Below are 24,956 nucleotides of genomic sequence, written 5' to 3'. Positions count from 1 at the left end.
AAGAAAAATAGTTTCGGTCATCAGCTTACAAACACGACAAAACGATTAATTCCGAAGACCAGTGAATTGAACCGAATACGCCAGAGTACACGCGCAAGCTTGTCTTCGTTATATTAAGAATAACTGCGTATGCATGTGGGCGCGCATGTACTGCGTTCACCTTTTTACATGTAAGAAAAGTATATAAGTCGGTCTTCGGCGTTGTACATATCTTTGATTCAAAAAGCAACCCGTAAAGTGGCAGAACGCGCGCAGCACTTTAATGACAACCTCAAAGCTAGAAACATGAGGGATTTACGTCTATATGTACTAAAACCTACGTGAAAACTGCGTGGAAAACAGCAAACTGGAACGCATACAGATAATATTTTTTTTGACACACAGACTCTTAACCTGCATCTACTGAGGTCCGTACCACTTCAAATTGTTGGTGTATTTTTATTGCTGTCAGGTAGGTATCTTTAGTTGAGGCTCAAGTTGCTATCTAATCCTAGGCCTAGCCTTATTAATTTGTCGTTACAGCCTAATAGACTAAACGTAACTTGTTAGTTTTCTAAAGAAAAACATGTGTTGTTATCATTACATGCGAGTAAGCAAACCAGAAAGCATGTTAAGACTTGATTTGATCCAATTCGTGTTGTATTAGCTTTGTGAAAAGAAAGACAAAATGTTGTAATTTATTTACAATGTGAGAAGAAACTGTTAGCAAACTGCGTATCTACTGCAAAAAGCCTGATTAGGTGAATATGTAAACGTTAGAAGGACTGACGTTACGATACTAGCAATAATTCAGAGGCTAACCGTTAGCAGCAACAACAACAACAACCTACAGGAACACACAGATAAACAGGATCGAAACGTCAGGCCGCCTCTAACCTATATTTCTTCACAATCTATATGAATATTGGTTCACCGTCAGTTAGGAATGAAACATTCCTTTTACATCTACGTTGATATTGTTGATGATGATATGTGGAAATGCATAAAATCCGATCAGAATTTGACCAAAATAATTAGAGTGACTACATATCTTGTTGTAGACTACATGTTGTTAATCAAACATAGCAATAACGTCAGTATGATATTAATACTTATCAGTGGCGTAGGAAGGTACTTTTGAGTGGGGGGGGGGCTGAAGACTGATGGCCGGCCTGGGGAGGGGTCTAAGGGGAGGGGGTGTCCCCCTCCCCTTTGGAATTTTTTGCATTTCCAGGTGGCCGCAGATGCAATTTGGTGCAATATAGCACACTTCAACACCCACTCCATTTTGTAAACTTAATTTTGTATTTTCACCTGGCCTTAGATGCAATTTGGTGCTCCAAATGAGATTTTTTTTTCTTATTTGGAAATGAAAAAGGGGTTTTCTGACTTGCGAAGCGGGGGGGGGGGGCGGAATGATACTTCCGCCCCTCCACATTTTTCACTGGGGGGCTGGCGCCCCCCAGCCCCCCGGTTCCTACGCCCTTGATACTTATACTATATAATATACAGTGTTAAAGTTGACCAGAAAGATATCAAAATGTATTACAAAAGATGTCTTTTTTAATAGTTACAAAACGAACTCTGAATCTGAGTAAATATTTTACAATGTACCTTACGTGCAACTTGTCTCTGTTTGATGGTCATTAAATGAAAATTCCTTGAAAAACATCACCTTTTTTTGTTATTTTATTGTTGCTACATGTATTTTAGAAGAACCATCATAAACAGCTCATCAACATGCACGTCGCGGCGAAACAGATGGCGAAGCGCCAGATGAAGAAACAAGTCAAGAAGCAAATACAGAAGAAGATACAACAAAAGATCAAACAAAAAATCAAAGAAAAAATTCAAGAGAAAATACAAGAAAAGATCATGGAGAAGGTGATGGACACGGTGCAACGCATAAAACTAGAGGCCGAAGTACGACATTACATATATCATATTATAACAATAATACTCGAATGGCAATGTCTGTTAATGTCTTATAATGTATTAAAAGTGTTAACATTATGTTGCATGAACGCAAACTTTTTTTTCGAGGGGACCGGGTACGGTGGGGAGTGGGGAGGGAGGGGGAGGAGGAGGGGAGGAGAAGGGGAGGGAGGGGAGGAAAACACAAGCGTGGTTTACAAACATATTAACAACATTTTCACTCAACATCATAAATATATTAGAATGGAACAATTGTTAAAAACTTCGTATCAGAAACGAATTAATTCTTGATTGTGTTATCGATATGATACTGTAACATGCTCAAGTTTTTCGAGGCAAATTTAAAAAGAAAGAACAAAAAATAATTTAAAATAGCCTGGTGACGAAAACTAAACAATGTGATCCATACATACATTAATCCCAGTTTCCTTACATCGAGAATGTAACTACGTGATCGTGACGATGTCACGTAGTTTATTTATTCATTCATCGATTCATTTATTGATTGATTGATTTATTCATTCATTCCTCCATCCATCCATCCATCCATCCATCCATCCATCCATCCATCCATCCATCCATCCATCCATCCATCCATCCATCCATCCATCCATCCATCCATCCATCCATCCATCCATCCATCCATTCATTTATTTATTGTAATTTATTTATTTATTGTGATTTGTTGATGGCGTATATATTTATGACCACTACCATCTGTTCAATAGTGTAGATTCATCTTCTTCTTCTTTTTCCTTCTCACTTCTAGGCAGCTGATGAAGAGTTGTATCTTATGCAAAGTATGAAGAAAGACGGAGAACAAAAAGTGGACGAAAGGAAGAAATATTTAAAGCATATTTTAGGTTTCACTTGTGGTTGTCTCCTGATGTACGTCCTCTACCTTCTTCTTGTCTCCATCATGGCCTTTCAATCGTCGACAGGGATTATCGTCTGCGGAGTTCTCGGTGCCTTCGCCAGTTTTGGATTAGCTTTCTCCAGAGATATGCGATGTATTGCTTTGCTTATACTGCCCTCATTTTTCGCAGGTATACGTCAGTTCGGTGATTATACTCAATTGGGAAGCTAGAATTCTAATCATATCATATAACAGGGATTCTGAATTAATTTTCTGCAAGGGCCTGAGAGAAATATTGATTGGAACATATGAGCCAGAGAGATGAAGAGTTAGAGAACCAGAAGGGTGTTTAAGCCTAAACATTTGAGGGCAGCATACCGGATTCGTATGAGATTAAAATCCGGCCCGCGGGCCTCCTATCGAGAGTTCTTTAAGTAAACTAAGTAATAAACAGCCGAGAGTAAACCAAAACCCCCAAAACAACTACAAATTTCTTTGGTCCAAATTTTGTTCTCTTTTTTTCGGACAGTGAATCAGAGTGAGTGTTTGGTGGCCATAATTAAAGGAATGTTCAGTAGTTCGATCATATCATCGGCTTTTCATTTCCCTATTTTTCAGTGGTGACGTAAATGGTACAGGTGAAGAGGAAGTGTTGTGTGTGTGTGTGGAAGTGGGAGGGGTCGGGGGGGGGGGTGGTCGGTGTAGAGGGAGAATACGCCATGATGTCCTTCATCACCATGTTTAAAGTAGATATACAGGTAGTTATATCCATAAAGTATTTCATTTTAGCATTTAGTTTTATATTGATCATTCGTATGCCCTTCGGGATTTAACATTCTGTAATTGGATTATCGCTACATTAGTTTGTAAGTTCCTTCTTCATTCTCTCTTTCTTTCTTTTCATTACAATGCAGGAAAAGGTCGGACTATGCTAATGATGTATGGCTTCATATTGGTATTATCGGGACCCATGATGAACCTCAGTCATAACATGGATGTAGCAGGTAACAGTATTGCCTGTGGTAGTGCTCTGGCGCTGAATCAATCACATACCATCTTCGAACTTATGACGGCTCCTTTAACATGTATGTATATCTCAAATTACTTTGAAGAAAGAAGTTTGAAACCAATATATTCAATTAATTAATGCAAAGTTAATGCAAAAATTAATGCACGAAAATTAATGCCAAATTGAATACATTAACGTAATCAGACATAGTAATATGCATAAGTACACAAATTGTGTACCGAATACTTAAAAAAAAAATATATATTGAAACAAATACTTTGAAGTATTTTTATTAGTCGAATATAAGTGAAAGATGAAAAATAATATTTCTAACCAATTTTCTCTCGTGACCTTCTTCGGGTGTTATCAGGTTTGATGTCCCTGGATATAACAAAACAGATATAATGGAAACATGAAAAATAATATATATAGGCCAAGATATCGAATATTTGCCGCGAGGTCTATCATTTTCTCTTAATTTAACACGTTTGTTTCTATCAAAGAGTGGACTATACATACGTGCTGTGGCTAAAATGTTTCCAGTTTTGTTGTTCTCGCGAATGGTAGCAAATTTTCTTTTTAATTGCTTTGTTTTGCGATGTTCGTGGAGCCTCATCCGTTCTCTCAATTAACCGCATTTTGTTTTCAATAAGTCAAAAGATCTTCCTTTTATAGTCAGATGGTCAGTGGGGGACAAGCCTGATGGAGCCGTGCGAAGCACGGCTCTTGTAGGTTAGCAAAATAATAAAAAAAGAAGAAGAAAAAAAGATACTTTTTAATATTAATACATTGGTAAGGGTAAGCAGACAAGCCGACACAGAATGGAAGCTTTACAAACTACGTGGGAAACCTAAGTGCTTATATACTGGGAGGCTGCTCCAGATTTGATAACCCCACCCTCTCGGAATGAGACCTTAAGCCTAAAGAAAAAGAAGAAAAATCCTCCCTAGTGGCTGGGCTGTTCCCGCTTTAGTCTGTATAATAGAAACTTCTTTGCATATGGTAAGCGAGTTCACCAACAGGTATTTGCTTGAAAATTGGCGTATTGCCAAATCTTGCTGTCTCAAATATTACTGACCAATTACAGAGTATACCTAGAGATGTTTCCTTCCTTCTTACCATACTTTATGTCCTTTCTGTATTGCGTGCAGTATCTTATCTAGGTTAGTTAGTCTCACAAAATGAAGGAAGCATTTGAATGAAAGAAAAAAAACACATCGGTGTTTGACATGTTTGAATAAGAGGGTAATATGATATATATATGCATTCTGAACAAAAACAACATAAAACAAACAAAAAATCCATTTTTCCCCCCTCATAAATTTACTTATGAAAGCTGTCGCTAATGACTTATATGAAAGAAAACAACAATAAAATTCACTCTCATGTATTCATTTAACAGCCATCGCTAATGATTTAAGGGAAATGACGAGTGAAATTCGTGGTCATTTAAATGTTTTACTGGAGGCTATTCGAGAGTTTGGGAGATCGATCAATAACTTAGGTGAGTATACCATACAGATGCTTATAACATTTATATGGATTTCAGCCATTCAATACAATTTTAAGCAAATGAACATACAAAATCTATATTAAACATTAATTAATTGTAAAATGTTTGTCTTCCTGTGTCCCAAACAAGGTCTTTACTGCTGAAAGCAATCAAATCAAGATGAATCATGCAATCAATCAATTAATCGATCTATACTCCAAAACTAAGATTTTCACGAACTAACTCATGTGCTACTTGTTAGTCGTAACACCTACTTGCTTCGTTCCTTAAATTTCCCACATTCGCAAAACCTGTTTGATTTAACCTAGCAAGTGCAGGGTTAATGTTTAATGCCTTGGAATGTTAAATAACTATTATACAGAAGGATGGTTAATGAGATATTTTAGTATTCGATCTTGTAACCCTCTATAGTGGTGCTCAACCGTATATCTGTTTACAGAGAATATTTAAATTATGTGTTGAAAAAGTGCTAGTGATCCAATTATTGCATGAATCGATAGCCCCACCAATTGACACACTTAGGTGTCACGAACTGTACTCATGTCAAATGGAAAGGTTATTTTACAGACAACCCTGTTTATTCATGAATATTGATGAACATGTGTCAGTTTACAATGTTGGGGGCCTATTGGCTACCGTGGACATGTTTCTAGAGTGAAAAGTTTTCTTCAATTCCACAGACAATTGATTATTCTTTAGGATAAGCAGAAATGACAGGGGCGGCAGAAGAGGGTTCAATCTCAAGGAGGCGGGGTGGGGTTGGGGGGGGGGGGTGGCACAATCTCGAGGGGCAGTGGGGCATGTGTCTTTGGTTTGAGAGGGCAAAACCGCAAAAGTCACCTATATAAGTTTCGTTTTTAGTAACAGCTTCTCCTATCATATTTCATCAACCGAGACGCTTCAGGGGAAGCTATGGAGCCACTCTTACCGGCCTTGCAAACTTGTGAGGTGGACTGCGGATTGCAAAGTCGGCAATGACTACAACGCGGGTCGATAAGTCGATAACTACTATTACGGTTAGATTCGTCCGACACGACAGCATACAGACACGTTGTACTCGAAGCCGAAGCCAAAGTGAATCAATCAGGTCACACATCCCGGAGTCTATGCATGCTAAGTTATTCAATCCTGCCCTAGTTACCTTTCATACTGTAGTTTTTCATTATATATATATATATATATATATATATATATATATATATATATATATATATATATATATATATATGTATATAACCAAATGACACTTTTTTAATTTAAAAAAAAAACATACATTTTCTTAACAAAGAGGCATATGTATTAAATATTATTTTTTCTTCTTCTTTTGTCTAATTTTAACTTAGTTGAAGAGATCAGTAAGTTCTTTGATTGGCTGGAAGATGCGTTAAACGCTTGTCAGGAAACTCTTGGTCAACCAGAGCTATTGTGCAGAAACAAGTTTACTGAATTATCGGCAACCTGCATGACGAATCATGGCAGGCCAAGGCTGTGCGGCATTCTCGATACCGTGGGCGGTGTATGTGTCGTCCTTGGCAGTATGTACAAAGTAACTGTAGTGGCGTACTCAAACATGGAGGCTGAGGGTAGGCGTGTCCCCACTTACTTTCATCGTCAGTCGAGGGAGAACGTTCTGTAGGGAGATGTTTTTTTTGTTTTCAATCGGGGAAGAAACCACTCCTCCGGCGACCTTCCAAAAAAAATTACGGGAGGGACGGGGGGTGGGGGGTGGGGTCACGTCAGCAATCAGTCAGCAGGGGAGTGGATGATTAAAATCCTCCCACCTTGATTGTTTCGGGGGGGGGGGCGGAATGCAATATTTAAGCCTATATAATTGAAGGGGTGTGACCCTGGGATTGTTGAAGCCGACATCTATGTATAGGAGGGCTTGGGGATCCTCCCAAGAGAAAGAAAATAGAAATTTACACGTGAAATTGTTCTTTCTGGTTAATAATGTAGGGTATAAATTAGGCCTATAATTTAAAGCTATATCAAGTTTGTCAAGATAGCTGCTGCTAATGTTTTATATTTTTTATTCTAATGTTTTTATTAGGCGTTTAAATTAAGAGAGAAAGAGATAGAATGAGGGCGGGGAAGGGTGTTGGGGGGGGAGGGGCGCTTCACGCGTACTCCATTAATCTACGCCTAGTTCATTAGAAGCAAATCTTGAGATGCTAATCGTGTTCCAGAGTTGATTGTTAGTTTACAATATTTTTTACATGCTATACGATGTGTCTATGTTTACATTGTTGTTTAACTGTGCGTGTGAAAATGTGTTATGCCTGTTTTCTCAAGTTATACAATGCTCCATCTCTTTAAGATGCGTTGAATTTAGTTAGATTAATTTAAGTTCAAATTTATTCTGCAATCATATCAATGAGTGAAACCTAAAGCAAAAATAATAAAAAAACAAAAAAAAACAAAAAAAAAACAATATCATATTTTTGTCCTTAATCTGAAAAAGAACTATATTCAGCGTCTTTTTTCTGTTTGAAGAAGCTTAATAAAATATTCTTAATAATATAATTTCTTTCCAGGCATTAAAATTGGTTGCGCATTCCACGCCGCCGTTAATTTCATTGCGAATGGAGTAGCAAATAGTAAGTTGAACAAAAAATGGAACAATCTAAATATTGAAATTCTTCTTTTGCGCTTTCTAGTTTTTTTGTAATATACAAATGAATGTCAATTATGATTTTTTTTTATCTTTATGGCTCATTCGATGAGAGAATAACTTTTGATGACTAAATTTCAATAAAATAGATTATAGCTGCCTTTCTTGAACAACATCATTATGTTTAATATATATATATATATATATATATATATATATATATATATATATATATATTTACACATATTTACACATACCAGCAATTTCATTGTTTAATTTAATGAATGTTTGCTAAAAAAGTAGGCCTCCCATCTCCCGAGATCAGTACTTACAAATATTGTTCACGTTGCTCTTACATGCAACTTATGTTGTATAGTTACATCTTCACCGTGAAAATACTGAAATTACTGAAAATACTGGTTCTCTGGTATTCGAAAAGGGGTCACGACCCTATGTACGCTCGTCACGAATTTTGTATAGTCCCCAAAAGACAACGTCACAGAAAGTGTCGAATTTCACGGGAAAATTCTTGCACAGAAATTCCCTGCATATATCACCCTTTTTGTAATTAAGCACCATATAGTACTACTAAAGATTTCTAAAACTATCAAAGGGAAAGGAACACCTCCTCCCTACATACCTCTTCCCCGCCCCGATACCATAGCTTTCGCCCCTGGAGGGTCGCCGAGATTTCTGAAGGTAAAGCAAAGCTGTTTGACTTCCAGAACATTTTCGTGACTCTTTGCAATCTCGGTGACGTTGGTTCCAGATTTCATTCTCTTTTTGCCCTTCATGTATCACTCCTATTACACCTAAACCTTAATCATGACATATCGCCTTAACCCATTCCACAGGTTTCGCGATTGCTGTGGATAACATTGAAGATGAACTAAGTGTTGACATAGCATTCGAACACCGCTTTAATCTCGATGTCGATTTCTCCAAGACGTTAAGTAACATAACAACTGCCATCGTCAAAGAGGTCCACCAAAGAACTCAAATATTCAGAGATGTACTCGGTTGTATGGGATTCATTATGTCTTTCTCCGCCATTTTAATATTTGTCAAGTGAGAGTTCATTGTTGACTTTTTTTCTCCTCAGTTCTGTGCTTTGTTTCACCTTTTGAATCATTATCTAATCTGTAAAGAAAATATTTTGGCATTCGTATTATATAGAATTATTTTTTTTGTCTTTACCCATTCGCCAGACTTGTAGTGGGAGTTCTTGCTCCTACTCGCATTAAAGCATATAAAGATACACGTATTCGACTTAGTGTACTTGTACTTCCGCTCGGGGCATTTTTGAATAGTGGTATGGTATAGGAACCATAGAGGGCAGCGTTTCATACTTGTATTCGTGCTTAGAGCCACGTACTCGTACGCGTACACCAAGGGTAATTCTCTTCTTGTACTCGTATACTCATGCCGTTGTACCCATACTAAAAGGCTGTCACTCGCTTTCGAATGTCAAATCCAACGTAGCCTATATACTATTGCATCGATTAATGTTGTAGACAGAGTCTGTTCCCACAATTCATAAACCAATATACCGAATGGCTGATTAGCCATGGACAGGCCTGACGAGAGGGGCACATAGAATGGGAGGCTACAGCACAGGGGCCCGGGTCAACATGGGGTCAATAAATCTCTATTCTCATTTGCAATATATATACTTAAGGAAAAATAATTCTTCAAGAATTAAGGGGGTGGGGAAGGGGGCCTGTTGACATGTCTCCCCGAGCCCCATCTGGCTCTCGACACCATTGGTTATGGGTACTGGTCATTGCTAGTTATTGTTAATGAAGGTATACTGTAAATGGGCAGCCTTCAAAATGAGGGTGTACCAGGATTTGGTCAGTGTGTTGTAAGGTGACAGGGGGGGGGGTGGATTGAGGGTTGCTAAGGAGGTTGCTAACTTGAGGTTAAGGGCGGGAACAAATATCTGATTCAGTGTGCAATCTTTGAAAGATTTGATCAGGCAATAACTACAGCAGTTAATCAACAGAACACAAAAGCGATTTTTTTCTACTCGATTGAATTTCTGATTCCAATTCATGCATGGGTATGTCTATATACTGCCGACGAGTTTGACGCATATACCCGCTTGTCAAAGCATCCAATCCAATACGCTTTTCTTAGGATCGGTATAACTTATACTTTTTCATGCAAAAATAAATGTTGTCAAGAAAAAAAGAAATGCGTAAACGTGGAATACTTTCAATGCCAAAACTTTGACGTGATTTCCTTTTTCGTTCCAAACTGAGTGATTTTGTAAGTGTTTGTGTAAAGAAAAGACGCTCAAAAACATCGCTACATCAAATAGTCTACTATTTTTGGAAGGCTTTCATGTACGGGTGTGAGTTGAAGTGTAAAATACATAAACGTGATGTTTTTCGTTGCTTTTCTCGAATAAGTAAGACGAATCGATGTGATTCTTAAGAACAATGGAAATGCATTTTACTATCGTACTTCCGAATGCAGATTTATTAAAGAATTCAAGTGGTACTTTTTTTTACCACATTTGGCCTCACTAATAAATCACGGATTAAACGGATTGGAAAAAAAAGTCGATGTGTGGTCATGTCTGTGTCTGATATTGCATTGTAAAACGAAGTTAAAACTTCATTAAAGCAAACCAGATATTTTCGCGTTGTGACACTGAAAATGTTGTTCTTAACAACTGTTTACCTCGGGCAAAATATGTGACCCGGTTAACGATCCTTTTCAGATACAGATTTAAAATGATTATTGCTGTAAGTCAAAATGTGTATGAGAATAGTTTACACCCCCCCCCCCCAAAGGAAACACACATACTAACTTAATCATTAAAGAAAACAGAAACTATGGGACCCGAAATAACCATGTATCCTACATTTCCATAACCAAGTTGCTTATTTTTTTTATTAATTATTATATTCTCTTTTTCACTTTTCAGAGCTCTCAAATATCGAAACAGTTATTTAGTGAAGGACAGCTTCGATAACTGGTGTATTACGCAGGAAATTGAAGATCTCGACGACCGCCGAAAGAAGATGGATAAACCGACGATTCTACCTTTGAAAGGAAAAGAACTACAGAAGTATAAAACACCAAGTAAGGACCAGCTTTTTCTCAAATTCATGAAACTGTTTGTCTTTTATTTTATGGACCTACGTGACAACTAGCTTCAATGCTACGATTGCCCTTGATTTCTTCTTTAGTCTGCTAGCATGATCCTGGTACATGTTTGAAGCTAGTTGACAGTAAGAGCGTACAAGCGGAAACAGCCAATATAAAAGCATTGGTATAACGGTAATAGCGTCATGTAGTTTGTAGCGTACATTGCTTAGGTAATTCCAAGACGAGGTAAACGCTGATACAACACAGCGGCCCATTGCCGGAGGGAGGTTCTTGAAAATGTCTAAAATTGGACTGCACGGTTCTAGTTATGGAAAGAGAAGCGGCTAACAGGTTTGACGTTTCATAACACGACAGTTTATAGTTTCAGGATTCAGTCTAACATTATTTGAAATAGTTGACATAATTTGTTTTTCTCAAACGGGACGGTATAAGATATCATTCCATGCATGCCACTGGTCTATGAAGCACGAGGCTCCAACGTTTGTTTACAATTGCCATTTGTTAATATATATATGTTACTGTTCTCTACAAAGCTTACAAAGTTATTCATTTCGTCCAAAACAACAAAACAAAAAGTAAGAAATGTGGAATTCGTGCGTATTTATGGCCTCCGCAATAACCATGCGACTACCATGGGCTCTCCAGTTTACTCTACGACACAGAATCATTACATGGCATTATGGATTCAATCATATGGAATTGTAAAAGCATGTCGATTACTCATATGGCAGATTCTGATGTATTTCATGAATTAATTATTTAGTTTCTATCGTTAAAGATATTTTCATGTTCCAGCAACGAAGGGAGGAATGAATGTGTGATGTTGTTTATCAAAATTATTCGGTTATATATATTTTTTTCGTAATCTTGTAATTTTTTAATGTCAATCAACTTTAAATTATGATGCGGTCACGAAGCTAAAGTGATATTAAACGACATTCCGATGAAAACTGTCTATTTCTTCTCGCTTCGGTAAATCTAGGTAACTTCGGTTCATTGACACATGTGGGATAGATCTACATATATTGTGTTCACTGCATAATACATGTAAATATCAGAAAACCGTGGAGCCTATCATGCAATTCAGACTAGCCAATAAGCCTTTACCGTTACTTGTTTCCATAATTAAGTTGATGGCTATCCCTGAAAATTCTTTAATTTTACAGGTGCTAATATGTTTATACGAGACCCCTACCGCAGTGGCGGCGGAACCGGGGGGCTTGGGGGGGGGCTCAGCCCCCCCAATGAAAAAGTTGAGGGGGCAAATGCATGATAAGCCCCCCCAATATTTACCAAGGCTCCGAAACGTGCATCTGCCCATTTTATTTTAATCAATTATCAAACGAACAAAAACACAATATTAGCATTTCACCTGTACTGTAAAGGGTACATGCATTCGTGACAGTGCTTGGTTCATAGAAATTTGTTGGCAACTGCACATGGTTTTGGAATTAGTATTACCCATTTGTTGACATTAAGAAATGCTTTCTGTTTTTTCTTATGACATTTATTTAATTATTGCATTTAATTGCAAGTAGTAATTTACTACACTCAAAAACGTCTTTGCGAGTACACTACGAGTAATAGCTACTCTCTTAAAACACCATCGAATATACAAATTACAATGTTTTTACAGATTTTTACGTGCAATCTGAGAATTTGCAGGCTTGAGACCCATATTTTAGGGCTAGGTATTCGCAGCATAAAACACTCGGGAAGTGCCGTTTCCGGCCATCTGGGTGTTTGAAAACCCAAAATTTTCTTGTACGCTCCGCGCCAACCGATGGTGGCGCTCCGCTTAGATAGTCTCCACACTTTAGCCCCCCCAATAATTTCCCGTTCCGCCGCGCCTGCCCTACCGTAATCCTCGGCGGACTGATTTCATAGATTTGATACGCATCAGACACAAATATTGCAAATTAACACATTGACATATTAGATGATTTCATAAAGATAAGCCTCCCACTTAAATAGTAATAATGTTAGCTGTAGGTAATGCCTGAATTGCAAGTTTATCTGTGCTGTATATATATATATATATATAGGCTTGGTAAAAAGGAGTCCCGTGTAACTCAAGTAAAGATATAGGCTATATAGTTAGGCAATGCCACAAGTTTGTTTTCATAATGAATTTATATTATAAATATCTGTTAATGAGCAAGAGATAACTGAATTTGATTCCAGTTTCAACATTTCGCCTCTCAGATATTTTTTCCGTGTCATAATTTTAATCACATAGAAACAGCAACGTAGAAAACTGTAAAAAATGTTCGATTTTTTGCGAATCAGAAACTTCAGTAATAAACTATATTATTGTTTGATATTTCACCATAAATAATATTGATCAAAATCAACTCAAAAGTCTGTTCTAAATCCAGTTCTTTTGCATCAATAGGAAAGTTTCATTACCAATAATGAACAGATAAAAAATATTGGGTTTTTTGGGGGGTCAAGATTTTCCCGAAAATTCCAAATTGGATTTAGCGGATGTGAAGATATCAATACTATAATTATGTCTATATAGTGTATTCAAATATAAACATGTCCTTATTTTGAAGAAGAAAATTGGCTATTCATATTAAAGCAAAACATAAGAAACAAAGTGTCAGTGTGTATCCCATGACATCTGACCTGTTTGCTATAAGTTCACGTTTGGTACAAAAAAAAATGTCAACTTCTTCAAATGTTATTATCTGGACCACGATACATATAGGAATTGCATGTAACTTTCACCTGGATGCTTGGAATAGGTTTCACTTTCAGTTTTCTTTATCCTTGTAAATATTTCACGCTGCAACAATTATTAAAGGAACTTGCATGAAGATGCCGTTACTTTGATAAAGTTGAAATCTTGTTTTGGGGAGGCCTAAAATAGTCAGGTTTTGGTAAAAAAAGTTTGTACAAAAAATGACGACTAAATGCAAAGAGCTGCTCCAAAGAAACAACCCCTCCCCCAAAAAACAACAACAACAAATAAACAAACAAAAAGAAACGAAAGGATGATATGATGAAAGAAACAAAAGAAAAGAAACAAGCTGGATTTCTTTCAATGTTATGAGAGAAGTAGGCCGTTCATTTGACCTAACTGCCACATTATTAATATACAGATGGACAGTTCCCTCCTGCATGAACCTTTTACTGTTTTATGTGTTTTTCTCTAGAAATTATATTACTTACGTTTATTGAAACAAATATGTAATTTAGGCCTACAAGGTATTTATACTTTATACTGCAATAAAGGAACTGTATTGAATTGAATAAACTCCTACGTTTCCTTATCATATATATAAATTACCACTTTCCCTGATTAGCCTGTAATTTGAGTTTTCTTGTTTGTTGAAGTATTTTTGTCAGCTACGCACAGAGTACCCTTTATAATTTAAATTAGTTCTATTTGACAGAGTCTTTACATTAAATATGGTACTAAATTGAAATCATGCGTTAAAAGAGACCATTGAATTTTTTTGAAAGGTTTTGGTTTGTTTTATTTGAATAGTAAAAGAAAATGAATGTTCCCTCTAGTGAACAACACGAGTGAGATTCAGTGAAACGTTTCTTTTAAGTTTGTGCAATCAATCATCATACATAAATGAATCTTACCCGAGGAGCCTCGAATTGACTATACCTTTTTGAATGAATGTTTATATGGACGGAAGTACCAATAAATTAACACGTTTTATTGGATAAAGTCTTTACCCCAATACGAAAAGACATCATGAGGTAAAAGAACAAAATTTAAAAATAAAGATGAATGTTTCTTTTTTTTCGGATTTGAAAACAAAGACCTAAGTCCAATTTTCTTAACGGTTATTCGTAAAACGGGACGGTATAGTCAAGAAGCTGTATCAGTATTCCTAATTATGGTTTCGGAAATTGGGAAAAACTTATAGCTTAAGGATAAATATAAAACAATTTAACAATCGCCAATGGTCACTCCCACCTTCGCTTGACCTGCATAAAAAATATCAAATTGAGAGCAAGTTTATTGAACAGCCTAGAGAAAGTTTCTTTGCGATATTCTAAGTCTTTCATTAGAAGTTCAGTATAGACAATCATACGTTTCAGGTTCCAAAAGAAGTTTTCATGGTTAAAATATAAAAGTGGTACTATTTCCCAACAACTTAGGTATTTTTCGGGACATTTTTGTAGAGGAGCTTTACCTCGCATTCAAATGTTCTGACGAGAAGTTAATTTCGCTTTTGAGAGGAAAAGCAAACACAAAACAAGCCAAGCTTCACAACAAACAAACTATGCCTTCCTAGGGGGAATAAAAATTGACCTAATAGCAATCGGTGACGTCACAGATATCTGTATGACGTTATACTGTCAAACGCCAATGACGTGGTAATATTTGTTTTAAGCCAAACGACTCTATAGCAAGTCAATTTGTTGTAGGCCTATGATGTATGAATCTATTTATAGAACTTGATCAAATTGAATATTTATCGAAAACTACAGACGATACAGAACAGCTACGTGGGCCCACATGGTTAGTCAACCAGAGCCCACGTGGGTCGCCTGGACAAATCCACTTGAAGCCTATACTATAGCCTACTAGCCTTATATGCATATACCGACTGCGTTGTATGCAAGACACGGACTTTGGTGGCACATACATTAATTGTTGGGGAGGGGGTTGGGGTTTATGTTAAAGATAAACACCTATAGAGAAAGGGGGGGGGGACCGTTACGCAGCATAAAATGTTGGGTGATTAAGTTCTTGTGATTTTGATATTTCAAGTATAGACAAAGGTAGGCCTACATAGATTGCCGAGGATAGAAACAAGGTTATAAGATGATTTGTGTCGATTTGAACCACTCTGATACTTTAATCATACATGGCTATAAGTTTATCTCAGGTAAATTTAAAACCTGTTTTTTTTTCTTTACAAATTTAATTTTGCCAATCTTGACTTCTTCCTTACAGACTCAATATTTCTGGCTCCGAAAGAGAAGAGAAAACTGACTTTAGGGTTGACATCATGGGGTACAAACACCGGCTACGCTGCCCTAGTCATTCTAGCGGACTATTGCGCGTTTTCATTCCTATCACTGGTTAACAAACACGCCGAACTTCGAGTTTTGGAGTCAGGTAAAAAAAACATGTTTCAGTTTTTAAGTAAATCTTTTGAAGTAGATGTACCTCGCTCTTGCAAAGGCGAAAGTTGCTACCGTTGTACCACCCGAGGTGAATGTTGATATGCTTATCTACATTTATATTCATCGTGAAACGCTGGTGTATACAACAGGGATTCTTAATACAATTTCCATTGAGGGCAAGTGATAAACATTGATGGCATTGAATTGGGGCTAAAGAGAATCCAAAAACCTAACTATACCTTGGTAGAACAAAATGTCCACATTATAGACTGGTAGGTTATTACGTTATGACGTTTTCTCTATCGATCAGAGTTTCATTTAATCTCAACTGTCCTTAGAATATTTGTAAATCCAAAACTTGAATGAGAAATGACAAAATAGTTTGAAAGGGCAAAATAATAAATAAAAAAAAAGAAGAAAAAGAAGGAGAAGAAAGAAATCACTGTGAATAGTTCAGTTAGCAAAGCACAGGGATTAACTAGTTATCCGGAGGTCACTGATTTTTTTATGTAGCTGTTTCAAATCTTGGAATAACGTTTGTCAGTTTCGACAATATTAGAGGTCAAGGTCTGTATGGATATAGATGGATTTATGGTTATATGATATTTCCTTGCAGGTTCAGAAGAAAAACAAAACTTCACGAGTAAAATACGTTCTTACTTTTGACTTGTTAAGGAGAAGCATTCCAAATTATAAATGATAGAGAATGATACTACTCACCGTCTACTAGTCCTATACGTCTTTTGCCATATGGGGAGGGGGGGGGGGGGTCGGGGTAGATGGGGGGGTCGTGGTTGAAACGTATTTTCAGATGGCTGAATGCGTGATATCACAGGAACACTACAATGTAAAATCTCTACTTTTTCATATTTTCATTGCAAAAGTCACATTGCTCATGAAAACACTATAAATATCAGTTATGTTAAATAAGCTACTTCTTTTAAGCGTGTATTTAAGCTCTAACACCCATCAATTCTATCTTGGAAGAATATAAACAGTAATAATATGACGAAAAATACTGAGATTTCGAAGTTAACAAAGTGGCTTTCTGATATCACTTTTAGACTTGCCCAAGTCTTTTTATATGATCTTTGTAATAATCATGGTTGTCTTTGCTTCTCATTAAATCGGATAAAATTGGTCACTGCATTAAATTTAGAGGGCGTTACATTTCGATCCAAGCAGGAGCTACTTATTAAATAAACACAGAGGAAATATTTCAGTTTGCTTCGGAAGAATAACCTGCTAGGATAGAATCGTGGAGACCTCTTCATTTTATGCACAGGCTTTTAACAGTATATGAAGTATAGTTTGATCACAGCTTCCCCTCTTGTATACGTATAAGGTTAGGTCACTGTATCTAATCGATCTTCATGAAAGTTAATTATTCAGATTAAACTGTTCATTCCCTCCTCAAGCCAAGGGAGTATACCATACTGTCCATTTGATTATAGTTTTTCGAGTTATTAATGTTATTTTGTCCATTTTGACTATACACAGCTACTGGTACAATCCATCTTCTTGTTGACGGGGAAGGGTTTCTGGCTAACGTTTACCGTGTACTGGTACACACAATGGATCCGTCAGAGAGATACAAATTAACAATTGATACAACCACATGTCTACCCCAACCAGCGGCGCCCGATTATTTTACCATTAGGAGGATTGGTAATGTTGTTAATTCCATCCACATTTTCACCATTCTATAATTTATGCTACATTCTGATTGCAACTAGATTGTTGTTAAGTAAATTACGGGGTAGGTATAAAACCGACATAACGAGAGGTGATATAGTTCATGGCGGGGGGGGGGGAGGGGGAAGGGGTTCCCGAGGCCCCGGAAACTGTTGAGAGAAAGAACAGTGTGTTGTCATATTTATAAAACACTTAATAAGGAAATATTAAGATAGTAAAGAAGACACCTGGTGACATAACTGTGCCCCGACCAGCTCTCGACGCTGGTTATTTAATGGAAACTGGACTACACCACCCATCGCGTGTAGCTGGCTTAAAGGCCAAACAATTTCGTTAATTAGTGGGATTTTCATTATAATACACAGATACAAGTGGCATGCATGCATGCGTACACATTTACAAATAATTAGATTGCCATGGATCCTTGACATTTGATGGCAAAAAATAATAACAACACCACCCCGATAGGTAACAAGCAGAACATGCGAAGGGTTAGTATAGTGTCCCGAAATATGCTAGACAAGAACCCCAAAATGGTCTCTTATACATGTTAACGTTTTCAACATTCCGATAATTACTAACCGAAGGAGCGCCATTACCTATTGAAAAGGAAAACGTTACAGCAATTTTGGCAAGCTTGAAATTCAGGTCTATGGAAATGATTAAAAATCATCATCTTTGAATACATTAGTTTTCTGCATTTGACAACAACAAAAAAGGCGGGGAGAGAAAGACCAGTGGAATTTGATGATGAGATATTAATATCGTTAAAGTGTTCTTATTCCCTTCTCTACAGTGATTATATTCTGCCTATGTCTGTTGTTCATCGTAACCGAAGCATACGGTTTACGGATCCGTAGGATAGTCGCAGCTTATTACTACCCTCATCGAGAACAGGAGCGAGCCGTGTGGTTGTATAACAACATACTTCGTAAAAGGGGAACCTTCACGGAGTTTCTATGGAAACGGTTGAAGCAGATTCCCTCTAACGATAACGCGGAAGTTGTCAGCTTTAAAAGTAGATTGGCGGCAAAGTTAGTTGTCCCTTTTTTTAATAATAAAGTTATTAAAAGTGATTCACTTTCCAACACAATTTACAGGACGTATCTCTATTGGAATAGCATGTATAGTAACAGTTCTCTTCGTCCCTGTAGGAAAAATTGTTTTGTGGACATCAAAACCATGATACTAACACTAAGAATGAAGCGTGGAGTATTTATATCCGATCCTCCTGTTGTAGTCTTGGCCGAGAACGACAAGGAGGGATGGCTCGTTTAGAGTGACGTCACAACAGTAATCGTTTATCTATAGTTTCATCTTTTCTTATCCCTTTTAAGTTCTCCACCGTATAAAAGAGTTTAATGTGAGTCTGACATGGACATTTACGATTTCAATTGTATTATTTCATTTCCCAGGTCGCATGCATGATCTTATTTTACTTGATAATCATGTGGGTTTGCCATTAAAGTTAAAAGGAACTCAGAGCTTTTCTTGCTTTAAGCTATAAATCTTCATAGCTGAATTATTTGGAATTATGAGCTATGTAATTACCTGTCTGTTCTTTCTTTTGCTTTTGGGTAGGTCAAAGATCTGTCGAACTATCTTAAAACAATTTGGTTACAAAATGTCATTTTGTGTATCCTGTGGCCAACCAGGGCAGCCAGATGACCGTGAAAATTTTAGATATTGCGACAACAGAGGCTGTAAAGGTCAGATATGAAATAAAATGATTTAACAGCTAGGCTAATATATCTTTGATGGGAAATATTGTGCCATATGCTTATCATTGACTTTCCTATATTATTTTAATTTCAACAGAGCATTAAAACAAGCAGAGTTAGGGGTGAGGGGCAAGGGGGGGGGGGGGGGAGAGGAAAGGAACAGGTAGGTACCTTGGCGCTTCAATAAGTAAATATAAAGAGCTTTGCTTGTAGGTGGCCTGGCCTTGATAAGCTCTGCCAGGTCTCCCCCACTTCACATCATTGTATATATCAATTTTTTAATTCCTATGGAATGTATTTGTATTGTATATTCAATATATGTTATATGTTCACTTTGTTTATGTTATGGTGAAGTGGAAATAAATAGTTTTCATCTTCAATTTCTGACTGGTAGATTATGGACTAATACCTTGGCCCGGTTTTCTTAACATTAGTGAGAATGAGGGAGGACTGGTGGTATAGCAACGGTAATCATTTCTAGGCAAAATACTGATGGTTTTTCCAGTCTGAGTATGTAACGTTTCTAATTGGATCGATTTTGACTGAGAGCAATGATGTCAATTTGACAATGGTGACGTCACCTTTCTTTTTCGTCTTTCCTGGTTCATTCCTGAGTGACTTTGTACAATATATCGTCACTTCATGTAACACACAAAGTATAGGGTGCATTACTCAGATACCTATGTAAGGAAGCTGTCAAATTTAAACTCATGTATGATTTTGCTCTCTCTCTCACTTTAACTATGCTGCATGGGCTGCTTCTAGAACCATTCCCATACATGTTTGATGCAATATTGCCCATCATTAGGTATTTATCAATCTTTTCTCTTCTTCAGGAATCTTTTGCCTGCAGTGTGTAATGGACATAAACGGGATATGTTCCTTCTGTATGAATCCTGTAGAATATGAACTCAGTGACCTTGGAATAGAATTTGAAAGGTAAACAGAAGAAGAAGAAGATAAAAAATAACACTTTTCATTTAATTCATAATTTAAGAACTTGAATGATAAAATGATGAGACTCGCGGTCAATTCCTACATGCGACTATGGAGATAACATACATTGAAGTCCATATACGTATTGTAACTGACGCGTATAGTTGAATCAACATACGTGGAATCATTGAAATGTTTACTGGTCGTTTGATCCTTTTAGGGCCCCGTCAGATGGACGAGACAATATTATGCAAATTTGCTCAAGTGCACCCCAGGCACCTTATTCGATATTCCTGGTGAACGATGTTGTTCCAACAAGGGACTCGGAATTGTACAATCGATCACGCAGTTGTTAGCCTGTAACAACTCCCTGAATCAATTAATCAATCAATCGAAAATAGTAAATACAACAAGGTCAAGTATTGTTTTCCAAGTGACCCCAACGAATTAGATTCCATATAGCACATAATGTTAATAGATTTCATATTTTTTTTTAGAAATTTCAACAATTTAGGCCATTTTAATTTTGCCAAAAAAACATGTTTTACGACACGCAAGAAAGCTACATAAAACTCCACAATACGAAGTAGAAACTTTACAGCTTTTCTTTTGGTTTTTCTTGTTGGTGTTCTAAGTGATCTTATTTTATTTCTCACCAGGGATTCTAGCGAAGATGAATTAGACGCAATTGAGGATCAGAAAAGCCAATCGCGAAAAATTCCGGAAGAAACAGAAGGAGCTAAAACAGATTCAAAGTATATTATTGATGAAGTAGAAGATACGTGAATCTCCGTATATTGTGGATAGTACAGTAATTTATTACAACAACAATCCTTTCCATTCTGCAATTAGGAATTATTTGAACCATTTATTTTACTCCATCGAAAATGCAGATAGGTTCTAGCCCGACTGAGAGGGGTGAAGACTATACCGGCCCAGTCCCCCGTTTCCTGTCGTCCGTCCCACCCCCGTCCGCGTCTCATGTCTGCACCCCAACCACTCCCCCCCCCCAAAAAAAAATTGTCCAATATAAGGACTGTTTATTTATGTTTACGAGTTACCTTAGTTTAAACATGTTAAGTACTATAAACAAACCATGTAACACGGTCCCTGGTTAAATGTTATGATGGCATGTGTACGGGGCTGACATAACGTTCAATGGGTATTGACATAGTACCAGTTACTATATATGTATAACTGGTGATTGAAACTCTTTGTTAACACTGGTATTTGCTGTTTACATATTCAGTTTGAAAGTGAAACATTTATATTGGTAATCCAAAGTAGTTTCAATATTCTGTAATGATGACGTATGGTAGTTGTTGATAATACTGCCATACTCCGTTTTGTTGATGTTGATGTTGATGCTGTTTCTTTGATTCCTATCCTTTATGGTTATGTTCTACTTTGTTAATCCTGAATGTTTCATAGTACACTCCCTTTCACAAGTATATTGTACTTGTGCATATGCACTCGGTGCTCATGGCTGTATCAATTAAACGTCGAAAAGGTGAGTACCCGTTAAGCAGTTAAAACTGATATTTGTTATAATTTTTTAACATGTGTAACATTTATGACCAGGTGTAAGTAGTATACTTAATATTGTATGTCAGTTTTCTTTTTGGCTTATTCGAATCAACAAGCATTATAGCCTGAATATCAATAAGTGAAAGGTTAAAAGCAAATATTCAAAGATTCTATATGTTCAATGAATGAACAGTCAGTCCATCATGCAATGCTGTTTCCATTTTAACATCATTTACGTTTTGGAGGTTTGCTTATATACTTCAGCCAATAAACTTTAAACATATCTCAAGCGCGTGTTGAAATGTTGGTAAGCATGTTTCTAAAGATAACAGTTTACCGTTACCTTCGCCCTCTGATAATAATCCTAACAACTCCCATAACCGGTCAGTACGTGGAATTATTGGTCACTCTGTATATGTACAATCACAATACCGCAAGGATAAGTTCTCCCAGTTTAACTGTGTAATGAGTTTGAAAAAGGAGTATAGTGTATACTGAAACCAAAATACCACATTATAACATAGTTGTGTAAAGGTTCGCGGATCTAATGTTCCCTTCGAGTTATGGACGGTTGGTCAACTTCTGTACAAAATTATGTGTTCGAGCATTGAAGATTCCGCGAGTTTTATATTTTTTCCCTTTTCCCCTTGAGTTGTTTCATTCAGATATATCTCAAATGATCACTGTTGCTGAACCCATGCTCGATTATTACATTATCACTTAAAAAAACTTCATTTGCATTTTATAATGAGTTCAATAGTTATGATAAACGTTAACTGATTTTAAAGCAGCCATTTCAATTAATTTTGCATACATGTTTCAAAGTGTAACACCTGATTAATCACCGTTAATTAAAAAATAATGACGTATTAGTGCATGGAACCAATCACACTTTGTGTTGTATTACTAATGATACTAAACGAAAAGGTGTCTGGGCTAAGATATGTTGACAACATAATGGAATTATTGATTAGCTGCTCATTAACCCCCTTTGTGTAATCATAGCATCCAAGAGGGTTTCTTACTTGCCAAACACACCAACCTCCTTTTAAGGTGTTTGCGCTGTAAATTTGCATCACGTCTACCAAGCCCTGTCATACTGGCGCGTACATGACTGGACACATGAGATCTAGCCGATTAAAACAAGAGGACAATTGTTAGCCAATAGCTAGTACAGTAACTACTGTTAATGTTCCACAACTGTGCATCAGTAACTACTGCGCTGTGTTCGTAACACGGTAACAATGTGTTACAGCTGGCACAGTTATTACTGCAAGTTTTTGGTACTGCAAATTTAAAAAATTAAAATTAAATTTTTAAAATTTTAAATTTTAAAAGATTTAAAAACTTGAAAAAATTAAAAAAATTATTGTTATTTTTTAAAAAACTGCAAATTTTCAACTGTCGGACTCGTAGCTTTCCAGTAATTACTGTGCCAAATGTAACACATGTTACCGTTTTGCGAACACAGCGCAGTAGTTACTAATGCACGGTTGTGGAACATGAACAGTAGTTACTGTACTAGCTATGAGTATCGGGTGCAGCTGTTGACCAATGGCAGCTGCGATTAATGGTATAACTATATACTGTTATTGTACTACAACTTATGAAAGTTATATATTCAACACATACACATGCAAACTATATTTTGCAGGCAATGGAATTTTTTGGGGGGGGCAGACGAAGGTATGTATTTGTCTGTTTTAGATGGGGCGCTATACCGCTGTGCTTTATAAAGCGTCTTAAAATACTGTATAGATTAAGAATTGTCACTCTTGGAGGTAATTTTTATCAAAGTTTATTATGATGATGGTTTTAAATCTGCACATTTGTTACGCTGTAAGTGTGCATCAGTTTTACTAAGCGATATAACACTGGCAAATGACTAGAAAAATGAGATTTATCCAATTACAATAACCTGACAAACCTTAATCGTAAGTCATTAACCGTTTAATACAGTACATAAAAACTTACGTGCCTTCTATTTTTCATTTGAAAACATTTCTAATGTAACCTGTCGTAATTCTTTTTTGTTGTTGATGAAATAACATTGCACGGCAATGCTTTTAGGGGCTTAACCTTTTTTTCAGAGACCTAGTTTTTGATCACTAGACTTATAAGCAAACAGAGAGTAAACAATACCAGATAAACGATGGCGCTACTTTAAAACTCAACAATTTTCTTAACAGAAAATACTATTATGTTTCTTTAAAGCATCCATACTTTCAATAGTCGGATAATAGCGCCTCATCAGGCCACGTTTTCAGTGGACGGTGGCAGCACACATGCCAGTCGCAAAGAGTCTTTCGACCCTCTGGCGATAGGCAAGGATTCACGCACGCCACATAGTACGCTTCTGGTCGATTTGACCGACCCTCTCCGCATCCTCCCGGGTTCTTTGCGACATCAAAAATTGTCATACCACCACCGGAGTGCTTTGAACTCCAGTGTGCCTCGATCCCTAGCACGGTTTACATGAAACCAACAGGACAGGAGTCTTTCATCAGCCCCTCTATATAGCGTAGACCACCACGTCAGCTGGTAAAAACATACGTTCCAATTAATATACAAAGAAGTTCAGAGTAGAGTATACGAAAGGGAAAAGAAGTTTTGCATCAACTAACTTCAAATGGATTGTAGCCCGGAACACCAGGTTACCAGTCTACAGCTCTATCCACTGAACCATCTGACTAGATCTTATATAGCTTAAATTGATCTTGACGGTTGGAAAATGTGTATTCACTGTAATAGATTCTGCTACTTTTCACAAAATATCCATGCAAACAACAATGGGACACAGGAGAGAAGAGTGTGCTTTCTTCGAAAGATCTAAATGTGCAATAGGCTTACAAAGCTATCGATGACTTCGAAGCAAGCAAAATAATAAGAAATAGATAACGATACGTTACAGTTAGTTTGATTACATTCCAATACATAGACAAATATTGTCGTTT

At 36.8% G+C, this 24,956-nt stretch overlaps 1 protein-coding gene across 3 annotated transcripts; it reads left to right on the top strand.

The window, feature by feature from the left end:
* The first annotated feature begins 221 nt into the window (after window positions 1-221).
* LOC139966694 (DC-STAMP domain-containing protein 2-like) lies at window positions 222-23,975 on the top strand. 3 transcript variants are annotated; one of them, XM_071969975.1, is made up of 15 exons: window positions 222-451; window positions 1,693-1,902; window positions 2,684-2,960; window positions 3,685-3,855; window positions 5,182-5,283; window positions 6,636-6,875; window positions 7,827-7,889; window positions 8,758-8,971; window positions 10,839-10,996; window positions 15,951-16,115; window positions 17,624-17,791; window positions 18,615-18,852; window positions 19,400-19,527; window positions 20,376-20,478; window positions 21,135-23,975. In XM_071969975.1, exons 2-15 carry the CDS (start codon window positions 1,720-1,722, stop codon window positions 21,259-21,261), a joined length of 2,337 nt encoding a protein of 778 aa, XP_071826076.1. In that variant the 5' UTR covers window positions 222-451; window positions 1,693-1,719; the 3' UTR covers window positions 21,262-23,975. The 3 variants fall into 3 exon arrangements, with proteins under 3 accessions (XP_071826076.1, XP_071826077.1, XP_071826078.1); XM_071969976.1 differs by having other exon boundaries at window positions 223-451; window positions 6,636-6,827; XM_071969977.1 differs by lacking the exon at window positions 7,827-7,889 and having other exon boundaries at window positions 223-451; window positions 6,636-6,827.
* The last annotated feature ends 981 nt before the right edge of the window (window positions 23,976-24,956 follow it).

Source organism: Apostichopus japonicus, chromosome 4 (genome assembly GCF_037975245.1).
Source record: "Apostichopus japonicus isolate 1M-3 chromosome 4, ASM3797524v1, whole genome shotgun sequence".
Lineage (NCBI taxonomy): Eukaryota > Metazoa > Echinodermata > Holothuroidea > Aspidochirotida > Stichopodidae > Apostichopus > Apostichopus japonicus.
This window is presented reverse-complemented; position numbering and strand designations above follow the sequence as displayed.